Raw genomic sequence first — 13,808 nt, 5'->3', positions numbered from 1 at the left:
ATGTTACCTACAGGGCATACATGAGCCATCAGAGAACAGATTGTATCATGAGGAGCCTGAGGCATAAGGCACCATCTCACTGTGGCATCCCCAGGGCATGGAGAAGCTTTCCCTGGAGCACCATCAAACCTGTGCCACAGGGCAACATCTCACTGTGGCATCCCCAGGGCATGAAGAAGCGTCTCCTAGAGCCTGAGCTACACGGCACCATCAAACCCATGCCACAGGGCACCATTCCGGCTGGACGACACGGAGGAACCAGGACTAGGTATCAAATACATCTATCTACTGTGGAGGCCTGGCGTCAGGTGCCCACCACGTACAGGGAATGGTCAGGGATCCCCTTCATCGAATGGTAAAAAATAGAATCAATATTATCAGACGTTGTTCAGGGGGTAATAGGGCAGACAGGAGCCACTGGGCCCCAGCCTTGGTGGTTGGAGTCCATTCCACTGGCCGGTACCATGGCTGTGCAAACTGGGACAAGTACAACCTTTTCTGCCTTGACACTCCCGGTAGCGAGGACGAGTAATCATAGGCTACCCAGGGAGGTAGCGTGGGGACACAAGCGAACAACTCGACTGTCAACAAACAGTAACTTTAAAGCCCAGCCTACCGCTTGTTTTTAGGAAATAAGCACTTTTAATGAAACAGGCGTACTCAATACTACACAAATCAATGGCAAATACAGAGTGATGCCCTAATCTCAACTCACAGTGGGCGCTAAAGCCTGTACCTCCTCCCCATGGTAACCCTGTTTAAGATCGTCCCCAGCCAGCTTTGGTAGAGCACGAATAAGGCTCAGGAGCAAACTACGTTTCCCACAAGTCAAATGTGCAGTCAGTTTGTTGTCCACTCTAGTTCTTACCAGTCGCTAGAGTGGGCAGAAAAACAGTCCTTAGTCCTCGCACTCACCTCAGTGTTTTCGCAGAGGCTTCTGACCGCAGATGGTGGCCGGTGGTAATCATGTGCGGCCTCAGCAATGGACACCATGGACGTCAGGCACAGCTCGTGTCTTAACTGAGCGTAGCCGCCTTGGACAGTCAGGATGGTACTCAGTGGCTTCTGCTGCTACGAGGCTGGCTTCCTCAGTAGTCGCAGCCCACTTCTGAGCCAAAAAGACACACACTAAGGCAGCTGCAGCCTGACCCAGGCCGATGCACATAGCGAGGCAGTTGGAGCCCCAGCCTGGGCCGATGCAAACAAAAGGTAGTGCTGCCCCTTCCCGGGCCAATACACACGGCAAGGCAGATGCAACCCACCTTAAGCCAACACATACGGCAGGCAGTTAAAGCCAGATATAGACCAATAAACAAGGTATGGTACATGCAGGCTGCCTTGAGACAATGTCCAGATATATGTACACTTTCATGGTTCTCACGGGGAGCCGCAGAGAGAGACCAGGAGATAATCTGCAGCCGTGCTTCACTCTAGCAGGCAGCTGGCTCTCTCTGGATGTTCCTTGGGCCACGAACATGCTGGGCTTCTCTCTTCAGCAGTTTATCCTCCTGCCAGACCAGGTAAACTCCTACCCGCTCTCAGAGGCAGGCAGGTTTCTAGGCACTAGGCAGATCCTCAGCTGCTCCTCAACCTGATAGTTCAGAACTCAGGTGATGTCCCTGAGCTCAGCCCTGGTCAGTCAGCAGTCCTTCGTGTACTCTCGGAGCACTCTCTTCCTTGGTCATAAAGAACCTGGAAATGGAACAAAGTGGGGATGTGGATCCGCTGTGCCAAACCTCAGAACTGGTTGGGTCGGTGTTCTTTCAAGTGTCTTTCCCAGGCTGCTCTTCAGGCACAGTCTTTGTGTAGAGTGATGCTTCTCACAGCAGGATGCAATGGGGCTGTCTCAACAGTAGAACACTCACAAGGGCACAATGGAGTGTGCGCTTTCTGCAACTGGCTGTCACCAGCCTCTCTGAAACAGTAATCAGACAAACAGAGGAGCAGGGCTGACAGAAAACCCCTGGTCTTGTGCAACTGAAGCTGCAGTCCCACCCCTCACCTCTATCATCAACCAAATGCCAGTGTTCAGGAAGCAGCTCCTTGATAACAATGAAAATGCTGCACCAGGAGAACTAGAAGGTCTCCCGCAGCACAGCACAAAGCTGCACAATTGATGCATCGGGTGGTACTCCACTGCCCTTGCCGCACAGCGCCCTGGCCATGGTAAAGCATCAACGAGCATGGACGGCCCTATAGAGGATCTGAAAGAAGGTTTTCCTTTCATTCGTAACGAAGCAAAGACAGGAATGCCAGCCCCATCTTGTACCGCAACGCAGTCGGTTCTCGATACAGCAAGTAACATTCATTCACGCTGAACTTGAGCATCAAAAGAATCCAGGGAGTCAAGGGGTGAGGGTTCTTTATCTCCAGGGTGAAGAAGATGGATTGGCTGTGTGTATCTGGAAGTGGAGACTTGAGACATTAGCTAGGGCTGGAGGTCTCCCTCTTTAGTCGATGGCACTGTGAGTTCAATGTTTGCAAGTACTAGTGAAATTCGCCTTCTGTTGTGGGACGGCGGGGCAGCCCGTATTGCCCTTCACAAACTCTTTCAAGGCTGGTACAATGGTGGCATTGCATTACCTAATCTCCGCCTTTACTATTGGGCATCTCAACTAGTGGCCGTCAATCACTGGATCCATGGTTCACCCCTGGATCCGGCCTTCCTCCTTGATAGATGCCAGACAGGACGGGAAGGATACCTGGGGGCCCTTTACAGTAAACCAATCAGAAATAGATATGTCGGACCCATGGCACACACGGTCGCAATATGGCACAGGGCCAACAAGAGTTTGGGGTGGTCAAATAAACTCACTAAGGCGACACCTCTATGGTCGTCGCAACGCCTGGGTTCCCTCTGCCATCTTCAGGGATTCGACAAATGGGACATGTTGGGGATTTCGACGGTGGGAGATCTTGTGCATATGGGTAAGCTATTGACATTTACAGACCTTCAGACTAAATATTCCCTTGCACTGTCAGAAACTTTCCGCTATCTGCAAATCAAGCACGCCATCCTTGCCGCCATCCCAGACCTAACATCCCTCCCTGAGATCTCCCCCTTGGAGGATAGACTACTATCAGAACCCCTCCCTGCCAAAGCCATCTCCTACACTTACCGCAAGCTATGTAACAATCTCCCCGACCCCTTCCAGACCCTGCGAAACAAAAGGGAGGGAGACCTGGGTCCCCTAGTTGATGAGGAATGGCGGGCGGCCCTAATGTCCCCCGGGGAATCGGCTATCTGCCACAGGTTTAGACTAATCCAGCTGAAGGTTTTACATAGGGCCTACATGTCCGCCCCTACACTGGCCAGAATTGGTAGACGCCCTGATGCATTGTGTCTTCGAGGCTGTGGCTTACCTGGCACCTTTTATCACATCTTATGGGAGTGCCAGGTGGTGCAACACTTCTGGGGTGGAACGATCCGTAAGATGAGCAGTTCCTTGGGTAAGCCACTCCTACCGATGCCAAAGGAATGTGTTCTTAATATATGGGGGGCCACAAACCTGACTGAACTGGAATTACAGTGGGCGGCGTTGGGTTTTCTACTACCTAAACGTTCCATTGCGATGCGAAGGGGTTCCCCAGAAAAGCCGCTGCTGGTGGGCTGGATGGCGGAGATGGACCGTTGCATGATTCCTGAAAAGACGATTTACAAACTAAGAGGCTGTCCCAAGAAATGGGACAAGAAACGGGGACATTGGAACAAATATCGGGGTGAACTCTGCGAATCTCCGACAACTGAGCTAGCCATGGCCCAAGCTGGACCCGTAGGACGGATTGTATGCTAATGTAATTTTTGCTTGATTTGTACCTTGATTCAATTGTATTGCACTGACTGTGATTGATTCCATGACTCTATTTTTCTTTTAATAAAATCTTATGTTAAAAAAAAAATGTTTGCAAGTACTTTGTGGACTGAAGGGAGGTTGAAGTTAATTGTGGCAGGAATTTCCCATGCTGGTTGGGCCTCAGGTCACCCCTTACTTTCTAGGTTTATCTGGTGGGCATCTCTGCTTCACCACAGCTCCTGGCCTGCCCACTCTGGAGAGAGGAGCCTGTGACAGTAACACTTTGAGAGGGAGGCATGCCTGCTAGTTACCTTGGGTACTTCATCTTCTGGGATGCCTCGTAGCCGCCCGTAAAACTCCAAGAGCTCGCGCCCCGTCAGCAGATCACAGATTGCATCAAACTGTGGGCAGTAGCCCATGTTCTGATGCACCGACTGCAGCTCACGCAGGACACTGGGGAGAAAGACACACTCAAGTGAGAATGAAGCAGTAGAGGTGATGCAAACCATGGGGCTGTCACACAATCTCCATACAATGGAAACCAACCTGTGGCCCACCAGGGTCGCCTCCCCCTGTGTCACCTCTGTGTCTCCGGTCAGCATCTTGAAAGTGGTTGTTTTCCCCGCACCATTCACCCCCAGCAAACCAAAGCACTGCAAGAGAGTGAGAGGGTTTTAGTGAGACAGGCACAATATTACAGAGAGCAGGAAACTACAGACACAGCCGAGGCATAGGACATAGGCACACTGATCAGGGGCGGGGCCAGAGGCATATTGCACAGGCATAGACGGGAGGAGGCACTATAAAACTGTCCAGGGATACGGAACTCATAGGCACTGACACAACCCAGGAATAGGGAGTTGATTTACAATGGCACCACCCATGCATAAGGAGCTCATACACACTGAAACTGTCAAGGCATAGGGAGCTCATATGTACTGAAACCACCCAGGCATAGAGACCTCATACAAACTGACACCACTGAGGCACAGGAAGCTCAGACTTGCTGACACCGCCAGGGCGTAGGGAGTTCATATAAACTGACACAGATGAGACATAACGAGCTCATGCATACTGATATCACCGACACATAGGAAGCTCAAACATACTGTAGGAAACTGGGTTTCTGTTGCAGGATCCCCCCCCCCTCCCAGTTTTTTGCCTGGTATTAGATGCAACTTTGACTTTAGTGTACTGAGTTCCTGCTAACCAGGCCCCCAGTACCAGTGGGGGCTTGCATTTAAAGAAGGGGGGGCATAAAATAAAAAAACCACTAACCTTACGTGTCCTCCTTGCTCAGGACCTCGGACTTCTTCGACCGTCGAATGCAGAGCGGACATCAGCAAATTCCCTCCCCCAATCCTGGCGCTGCTCACATGCTGTAAACCAGCATGAGAGCAGCGCCTTGATTGGAGGAAGCGGCCTCTCTCTGCACTCCTCAGCGCACTGGACACCTGCACTTGCTCTCAACAGAGCAGTCTGGGACAGCTGGATTGAGAGGTTTAAAGTGTGCAAGTCTGACTGGCCATCGCAAGACGGCAGCCAAAGAGACTTGAGCACCCCTCCTCTCTGCTGTCACTCAGCGGGCTTTGCGCTGTCCTGGCCCTCAGTTCAAGACACGATGATAAAAAAATGAATGGTAATGAATTACCATTTTATTTTTAATCTCTGGGGTTTGAGGGGCATTTAAATGGGGCAACGCTCCTCCGCTCTCATGGAGAAGCCGCCCCTAACCAGTGTTCTTTACCTAAACATTTACAATTGTTCCCCGGCTGGCCAAACCTTTAGCACCCCCTGTAAGTCTGTAAGAAAATGGGACCCTAGTACCTAAGGCTTGATGTACTAAGAGGGTCCCTAAGGGTTGCAGCACAAATTGTGCTACCCTGAGGGACCTCTCACCAAGCATATGCAGGACTGCCACTGCAGGCTGCGTGTCTTGGTGCAGACAAACGTGATAACCCAACATGTCACACCTCCCTGTGTGCCGTGTCCCTAACACTGAATGTAATATTAGTAAGTCACCCCTACAACAGGTCTGACATCCCTACATGTGGTGGCTTACCTGCATGAACAGACATGCCCCTGTGCTGGTCAGTCCTATTACTGCCAGTGCAAGTGACCAAGGAAGCCATTTTAAAACATATGCTGGACACTGGTGGAAACGACATACATGACGGCTTCACTGAAAATAGGGATGTTTGGTATCAAACATCTTGTGTTTTTAAACCCACAGTGAGCCAGTGTTGGATTTACCAATACATACACTCAGAGGGCACCTTAGAGGCGCCCCCTGAAACCCTACCATCCTCTGGTGTGGTTGCTGACTGGTTTCTGCCAGCCGGCCACCCGAGACACTGTTTTGACCACCTAGGGCGAGAGCTTTTGCTCTCAGGAGGCCAAGAACACAAGCCTGTCCAAGAAGAGAGTGCAACACCCCCTCCTACACGGTGACCAGCTGATCAGACTCCTCGGGCTACGGAGCTTCAAAGGAGCCGGCCCCTTTGGAATGCGAATCTGGTTTTCCGCATAGGAGAGCAAGCCACCCGTCCAGTTCAGAGCCCCCTTGGCACCTGGACAGGCGGGAAAATAAGCAAGTCAGGTAAAGGGTGCCACCTCTGTGGTAGTACGACCCCTATGGTGGGCATACTGCGAGGTGGCAATCTTAGGAACCCCCTGTAGTGTGCACTAGATTATGAGCTCGGTGATGCCTCAGGCCATATAAGCCTTTACAACGTTTGATGCGTTTATGTTTCTTATAAAGAAACAACAGGTGCCACATGTATCGCACTTTGCGAGAGTCGGCTTCTAGTTCATACCTTCATGTTTTCATTTAAAAAGTTGATGTTTGGGGGGGGGGGGGAAGTATAGCGGTTGAAGGCTTGAATATGAATATCTAAGTCAATTCACATTTTATTAATGAAATCATGGGGCATAAGGTTTATTTTTTCTCAAAATAAACAGTTTGAGCGTTCACAGCCCTCTCGGAGACAGAGTGGGGGTTCAGATCATTCAAGGACAAGCCGAGGGCAGGGCGGTTCTTCGAGTCTTTGTGGAACTACAGCAAGGCCACGGTCTCAGATCAAGATCTGTCACAAAGACATAACTCAGCCTTGTCTAGAGACAGAGGCTGCGGGCTGGAAAAATATATGATGCTCAGAGACACATGAATATTGGCTATATCTAAATACTGAACCCTTATAAAACGGTTAACCTTTTATTATTAATGTTAGGTAAATAAGGATCCTTAAATCGATATCAACATATACCAGCGAAACAAACAAGCAAACCTTCTCAGAGTTTAAGTTACAACGTTGAATTCTGGAAAGTCTTGGCAAAGTATGAATTACATTAAAAAACGAAAATACATGTCTAAAGCTGTAAAGTAAGGAAAATGCTACTTACCAGTATGCATCTGTTCTTTGCATGTAGGGCTGCAGATTCACACACTAGTGCGTAGATCGCCATCTGGTGGTGGGCCCGGATAATTACACTTTGTTGTTGTCGATGGTCTCTTATGGTCTTTTTCAACCGGAACGAAGCACAGGCTTGGCAATCTCGGCTTTCGTGCTCTGGGGACAAGCACAGATTGCACAGCACAGATTGCACACCTCATGTAGATCAGTGTGGGGGATTTTGTGTCCACACTGAGGGCACTCCTTGAAGGGTGTTTTTTCCATGAGCCGAAGGCCCAATGGCACAGTTGGGCCCGACGGCCCCTGACGATCACCGGAATCGAGAAGTGAAGGTTGTTCGAGACGTGTGTATAAGGAAGTTGCGATCGTAAACAATACCGACAGTAGGAATCAAGGAATACGCATCGAAATGAGATCGGTAACGAAACTGAGCGGGAGCAACATACACATCTGAGGCCGATGGCGGAAAAAAACAATCTGAAGATGCAGTCGATGCCCATGCGCACTATACTCCAAAGGAGGAGTCAACTACCATACAAAGACTCTTCCAGTAGAACAACAAAGCGTACTCATCCAGGCCCACCACCAGATGGCGATCTATGCACTAGTGTGTGATCTGCAGCCCACATGCCTCGAACCTCCAATTTCTTCTGATAAGACGCACAACTTTTTCTAAGCACGCATCTTCATTCCAAAGTAGGGAAATAACAACTTAGCGGCCTAACGTCAAGTGCGGTGAGACTTCCACTGCTTTGGAGAATTACACGACAGGCCTGTGCATGCAGAGAGAACCTTAGTGCAGCAGTCTGTCCAATACGCTCTCACCTCTCCTGGAGGGATCCCCACACACAACCGGTCCACTGCAGGCTTCTTCCTCCTCTGGTACACCTGAGAAACAAAAACACATCAGCTGGCTCCATACAAGAGCATCACGACTCACACCCTCTGATCATCTGCTGTAAGAGAGGACTGATAGACACGCAGGAAGGAGATAGATAGGGGGCGACTAAGAGCCTGCAAAGGAGGCCCATCAGGAGAAGCAGAGAGAGGATAGAGAGAGGCCCAAAGGCAGAAACAGACTAGAAGCGACAACTGAGAGAGACCCACCAAGAGAGGGAGAGACAGAGTAGGGAAGGCAGAAACAGACTAGAAGCGACAACTGAGAGAGACCGACCAAGAGAAGGAGAGAGAGGAAGAGAGCGAATCCAGGAGGCTGACACTGAGAGGGAATGACAAATGAGAAAAAATGCTAGAGAGAAGGCAGGCAGAGAGAGTGGAGGGTCTGGAGGCAGATATGGAGGGAGAGAGGCAGAGATGGCAACAGAGTGAAGAATGAGAGAGATTTCAAGAGTGGAACCGGGAGGGAACAAATGTCTCTTTCTGAAGATGTTGGAACCAGGAGACAGACAAGCCTGAAAGTGGAACAGAAAGAGCAAGGCGAAGCGAAGAAATGAGCTGAGAAGAGGAAAAGAGTAAGAAAACAGAGCGATTAGAGAACTGCATGGAGAGCCAGAAACCAAGGTAGAGAGAGACGAGGACTGAGCAAGGAAGAGTGAGAGGAAAAGGAAAATGGGAGCAAGATAAAAACAGGAGAATTTGAAAAATGATGACTAAAGAAGCAAATGAGAAAAGAAATGAGCACTAAAAAAGTGAGGACAATGTGGGCCGGTTCTTCCTACTTCATATAGGTACATCTACAATAGAACAATGCTGTATTTTATTTTGCTACAGTACTTCAAGCTCATATGCAACATACAGAATGGAGGACGTTACACGGGACCCAGACTTACAAGTGTGAAGGCCTGGGAGAGAGAGGAGAACGTAGGGAGAAAAAGAGAGAGATGGACACAGCCTGAGAAACAGAGAGTGGAGAAAGAAAAGAAGAGATGAAGAGTATGAGGGAGACCCAGTGCATGCGAACAGGAGGGAGCTCCACTCACCTTGGTCAGGTCTCGCAGCACTAGAATATCTCTGTGCGTCACTCCAGCCGTAATCCTTCCTCTCTCCCTGGCCACATCCTCATCTTCCTCACCTAGAGGGGGAAGCTTGTAAGAGATGGGTCTAGAGGGTGAGAAGAAAAGGAGGACATCTGAGATGGGTAGAGGAGCCACTACCATCGGTACAAGAGGCGTAAGAGCCACCGCCATTGTTACAGAAGGCAGAGGAGCCTCCGCCATCACTGCAATAAGTGAAGGAACCACGACCATTGATGCACCAAATGTAGAAGCCATCGCCTTTGCTGCAGGAGGTGAGGGAGCCTTACGCACTGCTGCAGCAGGAGGTGGTACCTCAACCCTCAATGCAGGAAACAGAGAACCTTCAACACTCAATGCAAACATTGAAAGAACATTATTTATCTGCAAGATGGGTCCTCCTGCAAGGGAAGAGCGAAGTCACTAACCTTTTCAGGATGGATAAGTTATTATCCTTAACATCCGCCTCCAGCACAGTATCTCCCACACATTCCCATCATGCCCACTCCTGCTTTGATCCAGGAGCACTTTCCTTCAGTTAGGAAGAAGTTACTCCAACCTACAGCTGCTAGGTAGGGGCGGCACCTTCTGCACTTTTTCTGACACAGTCTTGTCAAAATCTTTAAATAAATGTTTTTAATCTGATTGGGAACTGTGTTGGGAATAAAGTGTGTTTTGGGGGGATCGGGCCTGTTATGTTTTTCATTAGGCAGGCGGAAAGCACACATTTTGGTGCTGTTTCCCTCCTTGGTGGCCATTTTGGTGGTGCCGTCACTTGGAGCTGCAAGTCTGGCAGTTGGAGGAGTAGAACAAGCAGCTCCAGCGAACAGCCCACACCTGTAGCTTCAGGAGCACACACCAACGCCTACAAGAGCAGAACCCGACCGGCCACTGGCTCCGAGATCTCATCTCCTTCCTGTCTTTGGGGTGTACTCCTATACCATCATGTTGGAATTAGCAGACCCTATCAGTGGAAGAAGTGAAGGAAGTCCTCTGCGATAACTCTCACCGGCCTGGAAAGGACAGGAGGTTTTGTGTATTATTCGCTCCACCATCAATCGACTGGGGCGGGATTTCTTTGTTCACACGGACCTTGTATTGGAAGAACCTTTCTCTTCATCTTATCTTCTAGACTGTGGATTTGCTCGATTCCAGGTACCTCTTGTCTCCAAGACAATGAATCGAGCTACTGACTGCTCAGTTTTAGGAAGGACTGAAGGGGGCTTTTCGGCCAAATGGATGACATTGTGATAAATGTTATTTCTAATGCGCTCAACTGAAAAAAGAAAAACCAAAACACAGAAAATGTTGCCTCTTACGGACAGGATGTGATCATAAGATAATTTTCAGCTTTAACAGCTTTATTTGTTCAGTGTGTCACAAGATGTTGTTCCACGGAGGAGATATTGTAATATTCTGATATTTATTAATGGAAAAGAGATCTCATGATGAAGAACAGAGAGGTCCACGGTGTCAAAGGGCGCAGACTAGTCATAGAGAACCAAGACGTGTGGAACATCTACAATTTCCAAAAGTTATCCCAAGTAACAATTAAACCGGTTTCAGACCATACTTGACAAACAAGTCACACTCAGTTATGGCCTGAACAAATTTAAATGAATACATTAAACTCGTGCAGCGATATTGTTCAAGTGGAGTGAGACTGTGCGGTCCCTCTGAATAAGGTGCTGTATGTACGAGCATCAGACCAAGAGTGGCCAAGGCGTAGCCTCCAAGGTCACCAAGCGTCCTTCACTCTCATTTCCTGAAGCATTTGACATGCCCGCAAACAGTCCTACATCAGGCAGCCCTTTGTGGAACCGGCTCGCTGCCCATTGCAAAGGTGGACTTGCATTTGGAGTTGAGGTGGGTGTTAAGGTGTCGAAAGGAGGAAGACCCCAGGCCGAGGACATTGAGGATCTCCTACTTTTGCAACAAGCAGACATCTGCTCAGACAGTCAGCTTCGGTTCCTCCTTAATTCCTGTCGTAGACGAGGGTTGTTGTGCTGTCTGTGTGGACCAGTGAAGCAAGTAGCACACGACAGCACCCACTGAAGACACTGCCCAGCAAACCCTTGCTGTTTCAATCACCAAGACAAGGGCTCATACCTTCAAAAAGAAGTGGGCAGCAGTTCACCGCTTCATTGTCAGAAAATGTGCCCAGTACCACCCCTCTGCGCTCACCTCTTGAACCTTGTTCTAAGTGATGAAATCACTCACTTGTTTTGGAATAGGATTGTCTTTTCTCAGTTTGCACACCAGGTGGTTCCCATGGCACATTGTCCATTGCAGCACAGAGAGCAGAGGCTTGCACCAAAGGAATATTACCGAAGCAAGTGATCGAGACGCTGTGTGGGACTGAGGCTCTAAATGGCCAAAGGCGATGCACACATTGGTAAATGTGGGGAATTTGTGGCATAAGCAACGCTAGCTGAAGTTGGGAACAGTGAAAGCAACAAAGAGAGAGAAAGGTGGCAGGGTTTCGCTCATGAAATAACTCTGTCCATGAGAAGCAGATTTTCATCACGAGCGACAGCAGGAAAAGGGGATTAGTGTAGGTGCAAAAATACACTGGGACATGGGGCGTGTCCACAAATGACGTACACCTGAACGTAGAATGGAGATCTCCACAGCACAGAGAAACATTCCAATATCAGTGCAGCCCTCCATGCACGGAGCATAATGACTCGTCCGCCCACTCACCTGAAGGAGATGAAGAACTTGTACTGCAGGAGGAGGGTGAACAGGAAAAAGATGACCCCCTCAAGAGCCATAGCAAACAGGTTCTTTCCGGCGACATCCCAGGACAGTGGGGACACGGAGGGCACCTCACCTACAGGAGAGAAAGCACAGCTCAGTGGGCAGAGGGGGCAAAAGGGGGACGCAGGGAGGAGGCAGGGGCTGAAGGGTACACTTTGCACACTGTGGTAGCTGGACAGGAAGGAGCACAGGCTGAGAAGGAAGAAGCGTGCAGAGGATAAGTGGTTAAAGAGGGCACAGATGAGGAGGGATAACTGGGGCACAGAGTGAGGCTGAAGGGAGCAGCAGAGAAGGAAGAGAGGAGGCATGGAGGCACAAAGCTGAAAGACTGGAGGAGGTGCAGGGCGAGTAGGCATGGGTGACCAGACTTGGGTTAAGGGAGCAAGTTATCAGGGGGCTGAAGAGGGCGGGTAGATGGCGCAAGCTGAGGAGGTACAAGATAAAAGACCCAAAGGGGGTAGAGATGGCTCTCAAGAAGCACAAGAAGGGAAGGGAGGTAGTCACCGAATCTCTCGAAGGCATCTGCTATTGCCTGGTTCTTCACCATGTCTATGAGGCCTCGTCCCAGGCAGAAGTGCGGGAACACAAGGAAGACCTTCTTTAGGATGATGTTGACGTCCTTCAGTTTCTGCTCCCGGAGAAAAGAAAAGAGAGCATTCACACATTAATCCTCACAGCCTCCTGCAGAGGTTATTCACACTCAGAGGAGCCGTGCTCACACCTACATTACCACTCTCTAAAACACGACTGTCCAGAATGAGACAGCTGTCCATCTCACAAATCCAAGACCCTTCCCCAATCACTATACACTTTCCATAAACTAAGCTACCACTCCCAAAACCACAACTACGTTACTACCCTCAAAAACACTATCCTTCGTCCACCACGCCCTATCGTTTCACTATCATGCACGAACATCATTCACTCCCACAGCTACACTACAATTGCCATAGCCCCCCTTTCCTTTCACAGCTCTACTCCTCCAGAAGAACAGTATTCAGCTTTGAAACACCCTTCAACCACCAAAGCACTCCCATGAGGTTACCACACCAAAAATCAAGCTTCACTCCAACAACCCCTCACCACACCCCCAACACCACCCTCCTTCATTGCCCCAACAATCCCCAGGTCGGCTTGATCTATGGCAATGGCAGCTCAACACTTGTAAACCCCAGAAACTCCAAGGTCCTTGGCCAGTGAGCGCTTCAATGACCACCAGGACTTACCTGGTCCATAGTCTTGCCTTGCTTGTACCACCCTGCAGTGTGTGACCCGCCCTCCACACTCCCTCTCACCCGGGACTCCACCCACTCATCTCTAGCCCCTCTGTCCCTGTACTCACCTGGTCTGGGAACAGCTCAAGCACAAATGTGGAGACACTGCCGTTGATGCCGATGAAGAGGTTGATGCAGGTGAGAGCCACGTAGGCCGTGCTGGGCACTCGGAAGAGGAAGGAGGCAGGGTACATCAGAGGAGTGATGGACCAACTGGAGGGGGGAGACATGAAAGTTGTGAGACTAACTACAGGAAGGAGACAGAGGCGACAGGGAGAGAGAAAGACCATAAGGGGGACAGTGACCACAGGTAGAGAGATACCAAAAGGAGACAGAAACCAGAAAGGCAGAGAGTGCGACCCTAACTTCACTGAGAGGGAATGAAGACGGGACCATGTCCTGAGAGAGAGGGGGGGATTGAGAGAGAAAAAGAGGTAGATAGATTGAAGTGAGACCAGTGGGAAAGAAACAGATCAGTGAAAAAGAAAGTAAGGAGGCCATCTTGAGAAAGAGAGTCTACTGGGAGGAGAGAGACTGCAAGAAGTGAAACTGTGGTGAATGAAAGCAAACGCATAGGCGGGGCGATTCCACTGG

At 49.8% G+C, this 13,808-nt stretch overlaps 1 protein-coding gene across 1 annotated transcript in view; it reads right to left on the bottom strand.

Moving 5' to 3' along the window:
* Nucleotides 1-13,808, bottom strand: part of ABCA7 (ATP binding cassette subfamily A member 7) — a 198,065-nt gene that overhangs the window by 21,721 nt on the left and 162,536 nt on the right. The window contains exons 39-45 of the mRNA XM_078670677.1: nucleotides 13,283-13,427; nucleotides 12,445-12,568; nucleotides 11,884-12,013; nucleotides 9,148-9,268; nucleotides 8,033-8,095; nucleotides 4,341-4,447; nucleotides 4,106-4,247 (exon numbers count right to left, since the gene is read on the bottom strand). Coding sequence (XP_078526803.1) covers nucleotides 4,106-4,247; nucleotides 4,341-4,447; nucleotides 8,033-8,095; nucleotides 9,148-9,268; nucleotides 11,884-12,013; nucleotides 12,445-12,568; nucleotides 13,283-13,427 — 832 coding nt within the window. The remainder of the gene's footprint in view (nucleotides 1-4,105; nucleotides 4,248-4,340; nucleotides 4,448-8,032; nucleotides 8,096-9,147; nucleotides 9,269-11,883; nucleotides 12,014-12,444; nucleotides 12,569-13,282; nucleotides 13,428-13,808) is intronic.

The sequence above is a fragment of the Lissotriton helveticus genome, chromosome 12 (genome assembly GCF_964261635.1).
Source record: "Lissotriton helveticus chromosome 12, aLisHel1.1, whole genome shotgun sequence".
Taxonomy (NCBI): domain Eukaryota; kingdom Metazoa; phylum Chordata; class Amphibia; order Caudata; family Salamandridae; genus Lissotriton; species Lissotriton helveticus.
The sequence above is the reverse complement of the archived record's forward strand: the minus strand, read 5'-3'. Positions and strand labels throughout refer to the sequence as shown.